This window comes from Struthio camelus, chromosome 10 (assembly GCF_040807025.1).
Source record: "Struthio camelus isolate bStrCam1 chromosome 10, bStrCam1.hap1, whole genome shotgun sequence".
Lineage (NCBI taxonomy): Eukaryota > Metazoa > Chordata > Aves > Struthioniformes > Struthionidae > Struthio > Struthio camelus.
The window spans coordinates 2,239,679-2,257,500 of NC_090951.1; the positions used below are offsets into that span (position 1 = coordinate 2,239,679).

The following is a 17,822-nucleotide window of genomic DNA, read 5'->3' on the forward strand; positions in this document are numbered from 1 at the left end:
CAGCCACCAGCCGCCTCCGGGCGTCTCCAGGGCTAGCACATCGAGCCCTGGCTTTGCAGGGGCAAACGTTCCTGCTGCACCCAGAGCTGCGAGCACAGGAGAGTGCTTTTGGGGGTGATACTCTAAACCTGGGGAAGATAATTTGGCAGCAGCTATCAATGGGAGAGCTGCACTGGTTGTGGCTGCCAGGGGAGCTTGCTGCGACAACGTACACATTTACTCTGGAAACGTGAGTGCAGAGCTGCCTCACTGAGACTGCGGAACTGTTCCCCTCCACAGGAGCAGCGCTCAGTGAGCAATTGGGTTTTCAGGTGCCAGGGCCATCTTGAAACAAGAAAGGAAGCGTGCATTTTCTGTGGTTGCTTCTCAGAGAAACAGAAATAAGTAACCAAGAATCACATGGTTCTGCAGTCGCTCAGATCAGAACCTAGACTCGCCCTCACCTCAGGAGCACAGTCAGAAGCTGCTGGGTGTATTCCACACGTTTGCACTTTGTCCTTCAGGTCTGAAAAGGCTTTACAGCGTGTGAATATTATGAGCAAGTAAAGTAGCCTGTTCTATTACAGAGAACAGATCTGACATGCTCTTTTCACTTTTCCAGGGTGTTCTATACCAATAAAGCACATTCCCCTTCCAGGTATGAGGTGGCACCAGCACCTGAAAGCCCAATTGCTTCCTTAACAGTGAGGCTATTCACCACAAAGGAGACTGCACCAGTTACAGCAAATTCCAACGTCTCTCACACTACCCACGATACTGAGAGACACAGACAAACAGGGCTGGATCCTGGGGCCGACAACTGTAGAAACTGTTCTACCTGACCATTGGTTGCCCTGTTCCTAGTCCCTTTTCTTTCTCTCTTTGGTTGCCTGCCACCATGAGCAAGGAATAAGAGAGAAGCAGAGCACTGGGACTGGGATTTCCTGTCTCTACTGGAAAACAACATTTTAAGCATGTCTCTACTACATTCAAGTAAGATTTCCCTCCTACCACCTCTACTGCAACGTTGCAAAAAGCCTCAACTTGCAAACTCTCACTCATGCTGCTGAATCTAAATCAACAGATCTGTTAACGTTTGTATCTCTGCAGATGAAAAGCAATGTTTCTGTGTAAGTGCCAGGTATTAGTATTTCCCTCACCTGGATTACAAGAAACTCTAAAGCCCCTGTTCCATCATGTGACATAGTACAACACATCGAGAACAGAAGATTACAAGGGAAATGCAAACTACCAAAATCAAAATATCAGACAAATAGCACAGCTTCAGGCAGCACATTGCCAGCATGCAAGAGAAGAAGCAGTGCCTCCACCTTTCTTCTTGGTACTAGAAAAATAACAACCCTTACGCTGTGCGCAGACACTGTTAATGGATACTTAAAAGGACCTACCTCCAATCACAGAGACCCCCAATGTGACTAGGAGGGGCAGCGTAGCATTACAGTTAGCTATGTAATACTCAAACAAGTTGTAACCTCGAGAAGAACATGTTTACCCCAGACCGAGTGTCCAATTGAAAGTGTTTTTAACAGACAGTTTGTGAACTGCATGCAGCCAGTAGCTAAAGAGGCTGGAATTGTTTAAGAACTTACTTCCAAAGTTGCTCTAATTACAATGCATGGGGTCTTGCTGCTCAATTTCAAAGCCAACGCACAATCCCTCCAGGCTTACCATCTGTGCACTGAATTCGGGTAACATGATGCATGTCGCTCCCACCCAGAGAGGACAGAGAAGCTTATTGATCACCCCGTGGACATGATGTAAAGGCAACACGTGCAGAATAACATCTTCCTTCTTCCACTCCCACTTGTCAATCAGCCCTGTGGTCTGTGGGAGAAAACATGTAATCCAACATAAGGGCAAGAGGAAAGTCTCTCAGCGCTTGAAGAAGCCCAAAGTATCCAAACTCAAGATCCCCTGCACCCAGCTGGTGGCAGAAACCTCAGACCTCCCTGAACACTGCCTGGGCACTGAGGCCTTTCCTTTAGGGTCAGCAGGAACAAAACTCCCATCACAAAAGCAGAATGCAATAGGAACACCTTCTGCATCTTTTCAATAGATATTTTGATACATAAAGTCTGTCCTTGTTACCAAGAAATAAGGAGTCAACAATGATTTTAAGTAGGACCTACAAAATTATTAGCCTGCTGCTGCACAGCCAAAGTTGGCAGAAGTAGTAATCAAAAAAGATATTTTTTTCCTGAAATCACGTTGACGTTCTTTGGACGCTGCAGACATTGACCTCTTAGCACCCATGAGGGATAGCTAGTGGGAGCAGGAACTCAATGTCCCATAAACAGAAAATAGGCTCTGTGTTGGTAAAGAAATATATTAATATATCAAGCCTCTAAAATATTGTGTTATGACACGTTAATTATCTACAGTATTAGACCTTAGGCTTTTGAGTAGAACAATGCCCTTCAGAGTCCAACCTTAACAACTGGAAAGCTTATTTCCAATTGTCTGAAAATAAAAAGCATTTGAATAGTGGAATCTAGTCACGTCATTCACCACTCTCTTCTCTCTTCCACAGCACAGTGGGTAGGTTTTAGGCTTTCTGCAAGACAGCACAAAAGACAATTACTGTTCAGGCTGCCTTCTAAACGATAGGCATATCTGTGAGGGAACAGATTCTTTGCCCAATATAGCCGAGCCCTGGTTCTGTCCATCAAGGTTTTCATACCACTCCCATCACTGCGGTATCCGAGCGTCTAGAACACTGCGAGTTCTCGGACACGACCGTAAGGCTCAATGCATTCCCTGCTCCTTTTCCCTAATGGCACGAGTCTATCAGTTGCAGGCAGTGATAAAAAACTGGTGAGGTAGTCAGCAGGCTCATTCAAACTTTTAATTCCTTTTGGCTCAGAGAGCTAATGGATTTTTTGCCTTGGGGATATATAGCTAAATAATGCACAGACTTCACGTAGTACAATACTGTGCTGGGCTAAGTTATTCTCCAGTTAGGGGCAAAGGTACTTTCCTAGTCTCAGTGAAGAAAAGCAAACTGCAAAGACAACAGGCTTTTTACAACACCTCCCATCCCTTCCGCTTTCCAGGAAACCGGGCAGAAGAATCCATCTGCCACTCGCTACAACTGCGGCACAGCAGCACCAAGAGAACAGACAAGGCTTAGAGCCTCGAACACATCTTAACTTTTTTTGTGTTCACCTTAAAAGTGTTGAGGATTTCAAAGACCCAGCCCCGCAATTCTGTGCAGGAACGAGGCTGTGCTGAAGTGTATTACATTATATAGCCCCAAGTCACCCGTGAGGGCCAAGACCTCTGTAACTCAGCATGAGCATTGCATGGAGAAAGCAGCACTCACCACAGCCTGTACGTTCTCATGGGTACTGAGGACGCCTTTCGGTCTCCCTGTTGTCCCGCTAGTGTAGATTATCATGGCTCCTCTGCCTTTCCATGAGGAGTTGGTTGTCAAGGGAACCTCTTCTACTGCAGTATTACTTGCAGATCCATCGCTATGAGATTTAAGAAGCGGCAAAACCGGGACTCCCAGCTTCGCAGCACTAGGGGCTATTTTCTCCACATATTCCTCCGTTGCAATGACTAAAGCACTCTGCGAGTCCTGAATCACGTACTCCAGTTCCTGCACAGGGTGTTTCTTGTAAAGGGGGACTGCTATGCCTCCACTCATCCATGAAGCCCACTGGGCCACCACATATGAGGCATCATTGGGACACAAAAATGAGATCCTCTCTTCTTTCAAGTCCCTGCTGGAGCACTTCAGAATTCTACAGATCTCCTGGGACAAGCACAGACTCTGACTGAAAAGGTCCTTGTACGTGTGCTCACCATTCTGGTCAATGATGGCAATTTTATCACCAAAAGCCAAAGCTCTAGCGAAGACAGGAGTAACGTCACTGCTGCAGGCTGCCCGTGCAGTTTGCAGACCCCTGCGGGAACAGCCAGCCCTCTTCTGCCCATACAGCCCCCGTCTGCAATGGTGCAAGTCACGAACGAGGCGTCGGATGGGCCGGCTCACGTGGGGGAAGAGCAAGGAGAGCAGCATCCTGCCAGCGTTGCTTGTTTAGAAGTGATTCTGCAGAAAGCAATTATAGGAACGGATGAGTAGGTATAGCAATTACCCAGGGGTTTATTCCCACAAAGGAGAAGTGGCAGCTTTCATCTGAATAACATGCACTGTATTATTAATGTTTATGCTTTAGATTGCGGTATCCCCAGTGTGTTAAGCCCTGTCCAAATAGAACAGGAGACAAAGACCCTTCCAGAAGCAGCATCAGTGTCCCTAAAAGACAATCTAACTTAAATTATAAGTACTTTTCACCCAGTCAGTAATATTAGGACACTACATAATGGCTACTTGAGGTGCCATTCTAACTCAGTGTAACCAGTAATTAAAGAAATGAAATACTTATGACAGGACCTAGCTCTTAAATTGCACTTTTCATCACTGAAGTAAAGCACAGAGCTAGACATGAAATCCAAGCCTCCTAACTTTTAGTCTCGCAGATACAGTTTCCTTTGTGAGCTTTCCTTTAAGCAATAGCGCACCTAAGTACCGGCAGATGCTCAAACCCTCTGACCTGACGGATCGTCCGTCACGCACGCTCCTTCAGCTCAAAAGCTTTCTTCTACGACAGACGAATCAAGTAGTTAAAACTCCAGAACAGTTACAGACAGCATGAGCCCTCACCACACTGCCCACACCAAACAGCTGGTTTTCCTCGTAAACAGCAGCAGGCAAACACAGCCCCTCACACGTTGATTTGTGGGTTAGTTACAGCATTTCTGAAAGTGCAAAACTCACAGCGCTCTGCAGAGCCAGGCAAAGCATCAGGACAAGCTCAGCCACGACACCCGAGCTCCATCTGGGCAGCCTGAGCTTGATCTGAACACGGCCCAAACCACCACCCGTGGCCTGGCCTCTCCCCAGCAGCAGGAGCCGTGCCCCGATGTTCAGTGACATTTCAGCATCGAAAAAATCTCCAAAAGGGGACTGGATGGAGTAACAGTGCCATTAAAGGCTTTACAGGAAAATTATGGGCTGGCACAAGTGCGATATATTCTGCCTTTGTGCTTAGATAGCAAAATGACATCAGTCTACTAACTCTTCCCATGAGTTAATAAGAAATTTTGCAGTGACTGATAAGAAATATTAGAAAGTTCCTCTTTACCACTGTATTCATCATCCCCTCCCTTTCAAAGCAAAATGTTTGTGTAACAATAATAGCTGCTGCTTGGATTACCTCACAGAAAGGTTTGGGAGAAAGTTACTGCACAATATAAAAATTGTAAGAACGCGACAAGGAGATAGGACCTCGGGAACCATGAGAACACCCTGCAGGGGAGACTGCTAGCACACCGGAGACAAGAGGAAGAAGGGGCAAACAGGGAGGAGTGAGGAGCTGTCTGTCAAGAGAATCCTGAATTCCCTCTGCACAGAACCTGCAGCTCTGACTGCAAGCTCAGGAAGAACAAAAGAATTTGTTTGATACAATCCATCCTCTCCACGCAGAGACTGTCACCAACACCAGCAGGGGAGCGGAGAGCAGGAAAGAGAAGAGGCCTGTGACAAAGGTGGAAGAGAAAGGGCTTTACTGCAGAGTTTATCTAATGGCTACCATTAAACGCCACCAATGAAGCATCTTTAGAGAGATACGAAGACCAGATACGATATCCAAGATAGCAAATTCCCATTTCATAAAAGATCTGGCAACATTATGTGACATTTCCTTGATGCTAGCAATTATTTGATTTTTATACAATGTTTGATAAAAAAATCTATTACTGCAGCAGCTTAACTCGAACAGTCTTCTCACTCAGCTTCCCACCATAGCAAGAAGCTGAAACAAAAAGGACCCAGAGAACTGGCAACTCCTCGGAGAAGAATCGAATGCACCTTCACCGAGTTCACAGTTTGCTTAGATCCTCCCACTGGCAGCGCCTACTGACAGCAACAAGTGTTTATTCTTGCATAGGAGTAGCTGTGAACCCACCGTTCACACGCAGAACGTTTCTGGAATCAGAAATTGGTCTGCACATATTTTCTTTGCATATTGACCTCAATTTCTGCTTCTGCAAAAGAAGCCTGTGATTTACTGCGGAAACATCTGGGGTGGAGGGGCTTTAAACCCAGAAGTGTGGTAAACACGTGCACTCATGATATAGACCATTAGAATGGAAAAAACAAAACAGGTCATGACAAAACTAGCATGACATCTTTCCATTTCTCTGTAGAGACTCAAATCTAAAATAAACAGAGAATATAGCCTACAACCCATACCAAATCACCTCCTCCTAACCTGCCCAAGACCAGCTTGCTGGCACAAGTGTGACCCAGTCATTAAGAGGGGCGTTAATTGGAAGCGACTGTGTCTGCCAGGATCACGCGGGAGAGTGCCGTGTTCCTGGCCAGTACAGTTAAGTGCACTTGGCATACTTGGTTTTCCTTGCAAGGCTCAGGAGCAGGTGTTAGCTGCTGCTTCAGAACTGCCGCTTCGAAAAAAATCACATTATCCCCTTTTCACCACAGCGCCAGTCCAGATTTAATGGAACAATAAACAGTAACACCTTTAGCTGGCCCTGTGCATTTACGGACTCTGGAGAAACAGTGTTGACTGCGTGCAGAACCGCAGAAACAGGGGACGGGGCAGCTGAGGTAGCACTGGGGGCAGTTTCCTTTATGTTACCAGTTGCTCAGAGCGACAATCAGTAGCAGAAATCATCCTCACCGGCTGTGCATACCCAGGTAAGAAGTTTGTTGCTGCAGGGGGCTTGGGCCTAAGGCAGCGGAGCAGTTTAACACTTGCTGTCTTTAAAGGAAAAGTTCAACCCCCGCCCTTTGAAGGGCAAAGGGAGAAACGAGAGCAGGCGCGGCCAGCGCAGGCCGACTCCTGGCGCCACAGGCAGGCCGCGGAGCGCAGCAGGGCCGGGCACAACGCTGACGAACCGCCGCGGCCTCCGCGTTCAGCAAGCCACAGGGCACGGCGACGGCAGGGCAAGGCGCAGAGCCCCAACGCCGAGTCCTTCCTGGGGAGAAAGCATGAGACTGACAAGCGGTGGAGAATTAATACCCTGATTCCATCTCAGATAACGCTCCCCCCCCCCCCGCACCCCCCGGCTGTTGCCTGCCCCTCGCTCTGCTCTCCGCACTGCCAGGGGCAGCGAGCGCCCCTGAAACGCCAGCGGTGCCGCAGAACAAGCCCACGGGACAAGGCCGCGGCGCTCCCTGAATCGGGAGCGAACCCGGGAGCGCCCGGAAGCGGCCTCCAACCCCGCATTTCGCCCCCTTTTCCTCGGCGCGGCCCCCCCAGGCCCTGCTAGGCCTCTCCAGGCCCCGCCGCCGTTGCCAGGTTACCGGCACAGGCCGAACCGCGGCCTACCGGCCCCACCAGGCCCTGCACCGACCAGGCCGCCGCCGCCGCCGCCGCTGCCGTGCCCCGGGCCGGGGAGGTGGGGGGGAAGCCCCTTGCCCCGCTCCACCGCCGCCTCCCGCTCCGCAGCCGCGGCGGCACCGGGCCGGGCCTCACCTGCCGGCGACGCCCCGCAGCCGGGAGCGGGGTGGGGGGGGAGCGGTGCGCCCGCGAACGGGCTCCCCGCGGAACCGCCGCGCCGCAGCCCGCGGGTTCCGCGCTCAAACGTTCCCCCTCCCTCCTGCCCGCCAGGGCGGCGGCGGCGGGTTCCGGCCCCGAACGCCGCCTGGGGGCGGGGCGCGGCGGCGCTGGCGTCATCGCGGGGCTCTGTGAGGTCAGCGCGGCGCTGCCTGACGTCACCGGCCGTTTTGGGGAGCCAGGCGGCCCACGCCCGCCCGCGCCCCGCTCGGAGCCTCAAGCGCTGCTCTTTGCCGGATCTCTGCGGTTTTTTTCGCGGGATCCCTGCTTTTTTTTTTTTTTTTTGGCTGGATCCCTGGTTTTTTTCTGCTGGATCCCTGCTTTTGGCTGAGCAAAGCCGGCGACGCGCGGGTTTTTCCAAAGGCGCCAAAAGGGCCGCGCGAAGCAGGAGCTCCAGAAAACCCACGTCGGGGCCGGGCTGCCCCCGGCGCTCTGGCGGCTCCGGCACCCGGGCTGAGACCGGACGTCACGAGCTGGCCCGCCGCGGATCCGGGGCAGACGAAAGCCCGCGGTGGCCGCGGCCGTTTCCCACGGGCCGAGCTTGGCCCGGCGCAGAGCCGCCCCCTTGCAGCCGCGCGGCCCTGAGTGGAAATTTGGGGCCCGGATCGTTATTTTTAGCTGGTCTTGTTGGCATTTTCGCATTCGGTTTTCGGGCGAGGAGGGGTATGCAAAGAGGCGCCCCGGCCCCTCTCGCCCCGGCGCGGGGCGGCCACTCGCAGGCGGGCGTCTGTCCCCGGCGCGGTGCCGTCGCAGGGCCCGGGCCCGGCGCAGCAATGCCGAGGTCCAGCGCCGGCGGCACGCGGCCCGCTCCTCCGCCGCAGCGCTGTGTTTCCGGCTGCGCGCGGCGGTGCGTGAAGCGGCCAGGCCGTGGGCGACCCCCTCCCACCTCGGTCAGGTGCGTTTCCACCCGGGGCCGGCGGCCGGCTCCGCGCCGCGCAGCCCAGCCGAGTGCAGCGGGGCTGGGAGCGGAAGCGGGGCCGGCAGCCCGGCCTCGGGGCAGAGCCCGGCCCCATGGGGCGAGCGCGCGTCCGCCCGCCGGCCCAGTGCCGCTACGCTCCCTCCGCCCGCAGGACGGGTGCTTGGCCGTGCACCGGGCGCAGGGACCGCGGCTCCCCGTTGCACTGCTCCCCGTTGCACAGCTCCCTGTAGCACGGATCCCCATAGCATGGCTCCCCATCGCACAGCTCCCCATAGCACAGCTCCCCATTGCACAGTTCCCCATTGCACGGTTCCCATTGCACAGCTCCCCATAGCACAGCTCCCCATAGCGTTGCTCCCCATTGCACAGCTCCCATTGCACAGCTCCCCATTGCACAGCTCCCATTGCATGGCTCCCATTGCACAGCTCCCCATAGCGTGGCTCCCCATAGCATGGCTCCCCACCACATGGCTCCCATAGCACAGCTCCCCATTGCACAGTTCCCCATTGCACGGTTCCCGTTGCACAGCTCCCCATAGCACGGTTCCCCGTAGCATGGCTCCCATAGCACAGCTCCCCATTGCACAGCTCCCCATTGCACAGTTCCCCATAGCACAGGTCCCATAGCATGGCTCCCCATTGCATGGCTCCCCATAGTGTGGCTCCCCATAGCACGGTTCCCCGTAGCATGGCTCCCATAGCACAGCTCCCCATTGCACAGCTCCCCATTGCACAGTTCCCCATAGCACAGGTCCCATAGCATGGCTCCCCATTGCATGGCTCCCCATAGTGTGGCTCCCCATAGCACGGTTCCCCGTAGCATGGCTCCCATAGCACAGCTCCCATTGCACGGCTCCCCATAGCGTGGCTCCCCATCGCACAGCTCCCCATAGCACGGTTCCCCGTAGCATGGCTTCCATAGCACAGCTCCCCATTGCACAGCTCCCCATTGCACAGTTCCCCATTGCACAGGTCCCATAGCATGGCTCCCCATTGCATGGCTCCCCATAGCGTGGCTCCCCATAGCACAGCTCCCATTGCACAGTTCCCCATAGCACAGGTCCCATAGCATGGCTCCCCATTGCACAGCTCCCCATAGCGTTGCTCCCCATAGCGCGGCTCCCCATTGCACAGCTTCCGGGTGCACGACTCCCCGGTGCAGGAGGGACCAGCCACCCTCGGCAGCTCCCACCCGGCTCCCGAGGCCGCTGGGTGCCGATCTCCCCACGAGAGAGCTCGGCAGGCACCCGGCACACGTGTTAACCTGCAGATGCACCCTGCTTTCATTCCCCTTTTTGTGCACTTGCCATCTGTCACTCGGCTCCCCCCGTCCCCGGCCGTGGCGTGGCAGCAGGGATTAACCCTGCAGGGTCGGGGAGCGGGGCTCGGCGTGGCGGCGGGGGGGCTCCGGCGGCAGCGGGATCCCTTTGACCCTGCCGGTGGTCCGAGGGCTGGGGGTGGCCCGGGGCTGGCGAGGACATGGTGCGCGGGGTGGGGACGGGCCGGTGGCAGCCACGGACACGGCGTGGCCTGGCCGGGCATCGCCTGCACCGGGCAGGGTGCTCCCCCACCCGTCTCCCGGTTGGTGGGGGGCCCCCACGGCTGGGGGGCTGCGACGGGGCTGCCCTCTGCTCCGCGGCACGACATGCCGGGCCGGCGGGGCCAGCTGGCCGTGTGCGCGGCAGATGTCCGCCCGAGCCACCCTCTGCCGCTCCGGCCCCCGGCACCTGTTGGCCACCGGCCATCTGGAGTCGGCCGCATCGCCGGAGGCCACGGCGCCCCGGCCGACCCTTCGCCTCGTCGCCGCCGGTGCCGCCGCAGCCGGAGGGCTCGGAGCGGGGACGGGCGCCGGAGGGGGACCGCAGCCTCCTGCCCGTCCCCGTCCCTGCACCCGGGCCGGCCCCCGCGGCGCCCCCGGCACCCAGGGCGACTCGCCACGGCAGTTCGGGGCGGCGGGCGGCTTTGCGCTGCGCCCCCGGGCAGGACCGCGGCGCCCTGGGGCCCCGCGCTGGCGCGAGGGTCTTGTATGCTCTCCCCCCGCTACGTTAAGCAGCTTGCTGATTAATTATGGATCCAGCTGAAAGCTTTTATTGCATTAGAGTTTACTTGTGGCAACATCCGTATTTATTAAAAACAACAACAAAAAAAAGCAATTACTAATGTGGAGCAAACACCGCCGCTCTAGGCTTGCCCGCGGCACGGTGTCGCCAGCGCCGTCCCTCCCCGACGGGGCCGGGGTCCCCGGGCTCCCCCCGCCGCTGCCAGCAAGGCGGAGGGACGAAAGCGTCGGGCCCCTTGGTCCCTCTGCCGGGGCTGATCCCTGGCCCACGGCCCTGCCGTCTCGCGCCTCCCGCACCCGGGTGTGCTCCCGGCCGGCTGGCTCGGGGCTGCGGCGGAGTGGCGGCGCCCGGCCCGCCCGGCCGCGAGAAACCCGGCTAAGCGCCCGCTTCGGGCAGGATTGAACCCCTGTGCAGCTGGCAGGGCTGGGGCTGGGGATGGGGCTGGGGATGGGGATGGGGATGGAACTGGGGATGGAGCCGGGGAGGGGGATGGGGATGGAGCCAGGGATGGGGATGGGGATGAGGATGGGGATGGAGCCGGGGATGGGGATGGGGCTGGGGGTGGAGCCGGGGATGGGGATGGGGATGGAGCCGGGGATGGGGCTGGGGATGGGGATGGGGATGGAGCCGGGGATGGGGATGGGGATGGGGATGGGGATGGGGATGGGGATGGAGCCGGGGATGGGGATGGGGATGGGGATGGGGATGGGGATGGGGATGGGGCCGGGGATGGGGATGGGGATGGGGATGGGGATGGAGCCAGGGATGGGGATGGGGATGGGGCTGGGGATGGGGATGGAGCTGGGGATGGGGATGGAGCTGGGGATGGGGATGGGGATGGGGCTGGGGATGGGGCTGGGGATGGGGATGGGGCTGGGGATGGGGATGGAGCCGGGGATGGGGATGGGGATGGGGCTGGGGCTGGGGCTGGGGCTGGGGATGGGGATGGGGATGGGGATGGGGATGGGGCCGGGGATGGGGATGGGGATGGGGCTGCCGGCGCTGCCCAGGCACAGCAGCAGCCTCGGAGCCGTTCGGCTTGCGGCGGGGCCGCCAGCGCCTCTGGCGCCGCGTGGGCAGGAGCGATGCCGGTTAGGCACAGCCGTGCGACGCTGCGGCTGGTGGCGATGGGCTGCCGCCTCGAGGAGACGGCAGGCGCCCGTGCCAAAGGGCTGGGGCCGAGCGGGCACAGCGCCCGCCCCGCCGCACGCGCCCCCCCTCGCCCCGCAGCCAGGCCTGGCAGCAGCATCGGGCAGCAAAACCCCTTCTGCAGCTCCCTTCCTCCCCCCCGCCAAAAGACACCGAGGCCGGGAATCGGGGCAGGCACGCGGCGCACCGAGCGGTGAGCTGCTGCCGGGCCGGAGGCAGCAAAGGCGAGGGGACCCCGGCGAGACCCCGCCGCCGGTGCAGGGCGACGAAGCCGCGTGCTTGCTCTGCCCCCCTCTTTTTTGTTCCTTTTTTTTGCTTTCTCCCGCCTCGTTCGGTTTTTGGCAGGCGCGGGAGCAGCGGCGGCACGCCGGGGAGGGCGGCCGAGCCCCCGCCGCCCCCCTGGCCCCGCGCCGGGGCCGGTGGCGGGCGGAGGGGCCGCCTGCGCGCGGGGCGGCAATCAGCGCGGCAGGCTCCCCGCGCCGCGCGCGCCGCTGCCAAGTTCCCTGCGAGCTGGCACCGCAGGCGGCGGCGGCGGCGCAGCGGCTGGGGAGGACGGGTTGTGAAAGCGGGGGGGGGGGGGGGGGGGACAAAAAAAAGAAAGGGAGGAAAAAAAAAAAAAATGGACACATGCCATCGCTGGAGCGGCGAGGCTGCCGCTGCCAAAATGCCAGCAGGCAGCGCGGGGCCAAAACGCGCCGGAGGGAGAGAGGAGGGTCTGCAAGCCCATCCTGACGCAGGCGGCGGCAGAGCTGGCAGCGGCGCCGGGGAGGACCGGCAGCGCCGCGCGGGCGACGCGGAGGCACCGGCAGCCTGGCCCGGGCAGGGTGTGCGGCCGACGGGGCACCCGCGCGGGAAAAAGGTATTTGCCGGTATTCGCCTCGGCTTTGCAGCTGCGCGCGAGCCGTGCCCGCCGCCGGGCGCCCCGGCGAGCTCCGCGGGCCGCGGCGGCCTCCCGAGCCATCCCCGCCGCCCAGCCCGGCGGCTCTCCCGGCCGGGGCCTGGCCGGGCAGCGGGGGCGGCAGGCGGGGGGTCCGGCCGGCGCGGCGCTGCCAGCCCCGGGAAGTGCGGCGGGCTCCGGCGGCCGCTGCCAAAGGGGATTTGCTATTTGCTTCCCGCGCACGCGGGGAGCCGGCCGGGCCGGCGCGGCGCCGGGGGCCGGCGAGGGAGGCTGCGGCTTTGTGCCGTCCGGCTTTGTCTGCCGGCCGCGGCGGAGCGGCGACGGCCGCCGGGGCGGGAGCGAGCTGGCGTCCCGCCGCCGGCAGGGCTGGCACGTGCCGGGGCCGGAGCGGCAGGAGGCGGATGCCTTTCCGCTTGGGCAGGGGGAGGGAGACGGGACCTGCTCAGCCCCTCCAGCCCGCTGCCGGCCGAGGGGAGAGCAGGGGGCACCGAGGCGAAGCCGGCTGCCGGAGAGCGGCAGCGCAGGGCGGCGCGTGCCCGGGCACGGCGTCCCCTGGGCGTCCCCTGCTCCCAAGCCGCGACCCGGCTGGGCACAGTGGGGCAGTGCCCCGCGCAGGCGCTGCCCGGTTTGGCCCCGGGGCGTTGTGCTGCTCCCATTTGCTGGCCGGCACCGACCAGCTCCCGTGTTGAGCGGTGGCCCCGACCCCCCGGCCACCCTACCCGGCGCCACGGTGGCAGAGGGACACTTGTGCCACCCCTCAGCATTCTCACTAATGCCGGGGGACGCGGGGGACCAGGCACACTCCGGTGCTGTCCGGCCACCTCTGGAGCAGAGGAAGGGATGGGGGAGGCGTTTCCTGCCCCTCTGCAGCCGGCGTGGGGGCGCGTGGCCGCCGCCGCGGGCGCAGCCGAGCCGAGGGGACGAGGCTGCGCTCCCCGGTGCTGGGGCTGGAGCGCAGGGCAGCGCTGGCAGCGGGGGGGGGGGAGGACGGAGGACACCCGGGAGAGGAGCGGAGGGCGCCAGGACGGCTTGTCCCTGGGCAGGCGGCGCACGTTGTACGGCCCCGATGCCGCGAGCTGCACGTTGCATGGGTCAGACCACGGGACGCGTGTGGCATGTTGCGTGTGCTGGGGCCGCGGGGCGCGTGTTGCACTGGCACGGAGCCGCGGGCTGCATGTTGCGTGTCTCGGGGCTGCAGTGAAGGCAGCGGGTGCTGGATGGGCCCCCCCAGGGCCAAACCTGGCGGCTGGCTGCGCCTGCAGCACCGTGCCCGGCGGGCACACGCTCCCCATGCCCAGGGACGTCCTCGCTGCTCCTCGGACAAGCCGAGGAGCCGTCCCAGCCCCGCGAGGCAGCGAGCACGGAGGCATCCGAACCAAGCGCCGCGGCTTGAGCAGGCGCTGGCTGTGCTGGTCGGCGCCCGGCCGCCCCGCAGCCGACCCGCGGGTCGCTGTACCAGCAGCTCTGACTACTTCTGCAAGCGGCGGTTTGGATTAAACCCAGGGCCCCCCCAGCCCTGGCTGCAGGGCCGGACCGCGCTCCGGCAGGCGCGCCGAGACGTGTCGCGCAGGCGCGGGGACGCCGCGTGGCTCGACGGCCTCACGCAAAGCTCCCGCGGGCGCTTCCCGGAGCCGTCGCCCGCGGGGAGAACGCGCCAGGACGAAGCCCGTGCCGCGGGGCTCTTCCCCCCTCTCCTCTCTCCCTCGTTCTCCTCCGTATTTCACAGTTCCTGCTTCCTGCACAAGCCAGAGGTCCCCAGGGACTCCAGCCAGATGTTCTCCGCAGCACACCACATTGCTTTCCTAATGCAATATTCATGGAGCCTCTCTGCCTTTTGCCATGAAAGCCTCCTGCAGCTCCAGCCTGGAAACGCTGGGCACGCAGCGCTCCCGCAGAGCCGCCGGCGCCGCCTTCCCGGCCCCCTCCCTCCCTCCCCTGCACCGCGGCGCGCGGGCCGGCGGGCACGCGCCCACCCGGGGGTTTGCGGCGCGGAGCAGCAGCGCTGGGACACCGGGGGGCCCGGGGAGCGGAGGCGGCCGCCCCGCGCCGCGGGCGCTCCCGCCGCTGCCCCGCCAGCCCGGCAGGCATTAGCCATGCCGCGCGCGGCGATCCAATTAGGCTGTTTATGCAAACAACCAGGTTTTATGTTTTGGTAAAAAGCTTAAATAACCTTAATCAAAGGAAGAAGGTTGATGTTGCCGCCGGCGTGCTGAGCCGTCCCGCTCGCCCCGGCCGGCGCGCGGGCTCCCGGGGCTCCTCGGAGCCGGGGTCTGCCGGGCAGGGTCCGGGCACCCTCTGCCCGCGGCGGCCTCCCGGCACCCTTCCCCTTGCTCTCCCCTCGCTCGCAGATAACTAACAGAAATTCCAGGGACGTTAACCAGCCTGGCAGAGCGGGTGCCGGCACCGCCGGGTGGGCAGGGCTCTCGCTGCTATCTGTGGGCGCCCAGGCGAGGCTGCTAACGGCACCGTAAGTGCGGCCCCGGCTCCGGCTCTCCCGGCCTCGTAGCGGAGAATAACGACGGGAAGAGGGAACGAGTGGCCGGGGGAGGAGGCGGGAGGGTGCGGGGTGCCGGGCGGGGGTCCCCCCACCCGTGACCATCCCTGCGACCCCCTCTTGGGACGCGTGGCCAGCCCCGCATTGCTGGGCGCCGGCGTCCCGCCGCGGGGCAGCCCCGGCCCGGCTGTGGGGCGAGCGCCGCTCGTCCGCGACCCCACTGCATGGCGCCCTGGGGCCATACGGCTTCCTGAGCCCCCCTGGCCATGCAAACGGGGTGCTGGCCTCCTCTGCTATCTTTCTCCCTGAATTTCTCCTTTCCGAGAGCATCCGGGTGGCTGTGTGAGGCATCGCCCGCCGTTCCGCCTTGTGTTGCTGGCCCGGGCTGCACCGATGGCAGCGGAGCTGCCTCCGTGCACACCCCGAGTTTCTCGTGGAGTAATAAGCTATGCATGTAGTGTAGAAATAAAACATGTTCTGCAGAACAAATGATGTTAATTTGCTGAGAGGCTCTGAAGCTGAGTATTAGCGAAATGCCTTGAGGGAGAGAGCGGCAGCTGTGCTGGAATTAATGGCAACGTGCCGAATTAGCACTGCTATGCATCATAGTCAGAGGGAAAAATTACCAGAGAGAAGGGGAAAACAACCCCCTCCGCACACCAGCCCGGACCCCGGGGCACGCCACAAAGCGGAGCCAGCCCTGACAGGTCCCAGCGCGCGTGCCCTGCGCTCGCCCCCACCCCACTGCATGTCCTGCCAGGTCCTGGGGCCAGCCGTGCCTGCGGAGCCGGCGGGACAGGGTGCGCGACAGCGGCTGCTGCTTGTCCTGAGCTCGACAGCTGCCTCTGCAGAGCTGTGTCCCTGGGAGTGCTCAGCATCCCTCTGGAGCACCCAGCATCCCTCTGGGGTGCTCTGTGTCCCCCTAGGGTGCTTGGCATCCCTCTGGAGCACCCAGCATCCCTCTGGGGTTTTTGGCATCCCTCCGGGGCCCCCTGCATTCCTCCAGGGTGCTCAGCATCCCTCCGGGGTGCTCTGCATCCCTCCAGGACACCCAACATCCCTCCAAGGCACTCAACACTCCTATGGGGCACCGAGCATCCCTCCAGGGCTATCAGCCTCCCTCTGGGGCTCGGGGCAACCCCATGGACCAAACCACCGCACTGCATCCTGCAGCTCGCCGAGGGACTGTCTGCCGCCCGCATCCCTGCCGCTCTCCTGGGCCGTCCACCCCGCCCCGTGCCCTCTTTTCTGGGGGACTGTTTGCCTGCCTGTTTGGTTCTTCTATTTATTCCTGGCCTTTGCAGCACCTAAAGTCTGTGGCTCCTCATCGATTACCAACAGTGCAGCTGGGTTATGTTTCCGCAGCCTCCTCCGGACCATCCGTCTTCGCCGCCGCCCCGTCCTGCCGGCAGCCTGCCCCGGCTGTCCGGAGCACGCTGCAAACCGCCCATTACCTCTTAATGGACAGTTCCAGTAAAATCCGCGCGGCTGATGAATATTTAACACCGACATCCATCTCTGCTGCCTGACAGGTGTTTTTGGGTTGACGAGTGCTCGTGGTGGCTCCCCGGTCAGGGCTGGAGACGGCGGTGCCAGGCGCTGCTCAGGGGCCGTTGTGCCACCCCGGAGCTCTCCGCAGCCTGATGGGAGACCCAGGCAGAGGGGAGGGTGCCCCGCACCGCCGACCGGGTCCAGCTGTTCAATAGCTGCACCAAAGCCTGCATCCGCGCCAGCGAGCTGGGGAGAGGGCTTCCCCTGCGGTGGAAAATGTTTTCTTATTTGTAGCCTCACCCGGATCCTTTTATCCCACAGGTTCCTCCGCAGATCCCGGGGCTGGTGGCGCTGGGCCTCGCACTGGATGGAGCGGCGCCCGCCGGCCCGAACACCGCCGCGCTGCTGCGTCTCCGGGAAGCTGCAGGAGCTGCCGGGACTCACGCCCGGCCGTGCCGTGGGCCGCACGAGCCGCTGGATGTGCTCCTCGCCGGGATGCGCCCGCCACCGCGGGGAGCCGCACGCAGTGGGACACGGCTGCGGGGCTGGGAACTCCCCCGGGATACCCCTGCGGCCGCTGGTTTTCAGCATCCCCAAGGGCACGCCGAGGCAAGCAGGGGGTTCACCTGGGTACACGTGGCAGCGTGCTTGGTGCCTGGCCGTGCCGGCTGCTGCGGGGACAAGGACACGGCCTGGGCAGGAGGAACGCGCTCCCGGCCGCACACGGGCTGCAGCGGCGTCGCAGACGGAGGCAGCGTCGCTCACTGGGTGCTGCACGTTCGCCGCCCGAGGACCAAGGGGAGGAGGCACGTGCTCGCACCGCTCCGCTGGCCGACGGCTCGTCTCCGCCGTGCCGGGGCGACCCCAACCCCGACCATCCCCAGGCTGGGAATTTGGCTGGAGACTTTTGCAACCTTGCTATTTTTGGAGTGGGAAGCGAGGAGGGCGCAGGCAGGAGGGGGCCCGGCTGGGGTGCCGCAGGGTGCTGCAGGGCGCCGTGGGGGCTGCCGGTCACTGCCGGGTTACATCTGCCGGGGCACGCAAGAGTGACTCCAGATGCATTAGAAGTGCCGTGCTCGAATTTCAATTTCATCGTCTCACAATCATTTTCAGGCTCCTCTTAGTGCCACATTAACGAAGCCTGCTCGTTTGAATGCATAATTAGCCCAAGCATTCTACCTCGCTAATTTCGAAGCAGGAGAAGAGAGTTGGGGGGGGGGATTTG

The 17,822-nt window shown here is 61.2% G+C and overlaps 1 protein-coding gene across 10 annotated transcripts in view; it reads right to left on the bottom strand.

The window, feature by feature from the left end:
- ACSF3 (acyl-CoA synthetase family member 3) overlaps nucleotides 1-7,677 on the bottom strand; it is a 77,378-nt gene extending 69,701 nt beyond the window's left edge. The window contains exons 1-5 of one of the 10 annotated variants that reach the window (XM_068955317.1): nucleotides 7,506-7,661; nucleotides 6,708-7,024; nucleotides 4,528-4,607; nucleotides 3,323-4,054; nucleotides 1,669-1,824 (exon numbers count right to left, since the gene is read on the bottom strand). In XM_068955317.1, the coding sequence (XP_068811418.1) occupies nucleotides 1,669-1,824; nucleotides 3,323-4,024 (858 nt within the window). In that variant the 5' untranslated portion in view covers nucleotides 4,025-4,054; nucleotides 4,528-4,607; nucleotides 6,708-7,024; nucleotides 7,506-7,661. Of the gene's footprint in view, nucleotides 1-1,668; nucleotides 1,825-3,322; nucleotides 4,055-4,527; nucleotides 4,608-6,707; nucleotides 7,072-7,333; nucleotides 7,478-7,505 lie in introns of those variants that run through there. The other 9 variants (XR_011143113.1, XM_068955316.1, XM_068955313.1 and 6 more) reach the window with 9 other exon arrangements.
- Nucleotides 7,678-17,822: the final 10,145 nt, after the last annotated feature.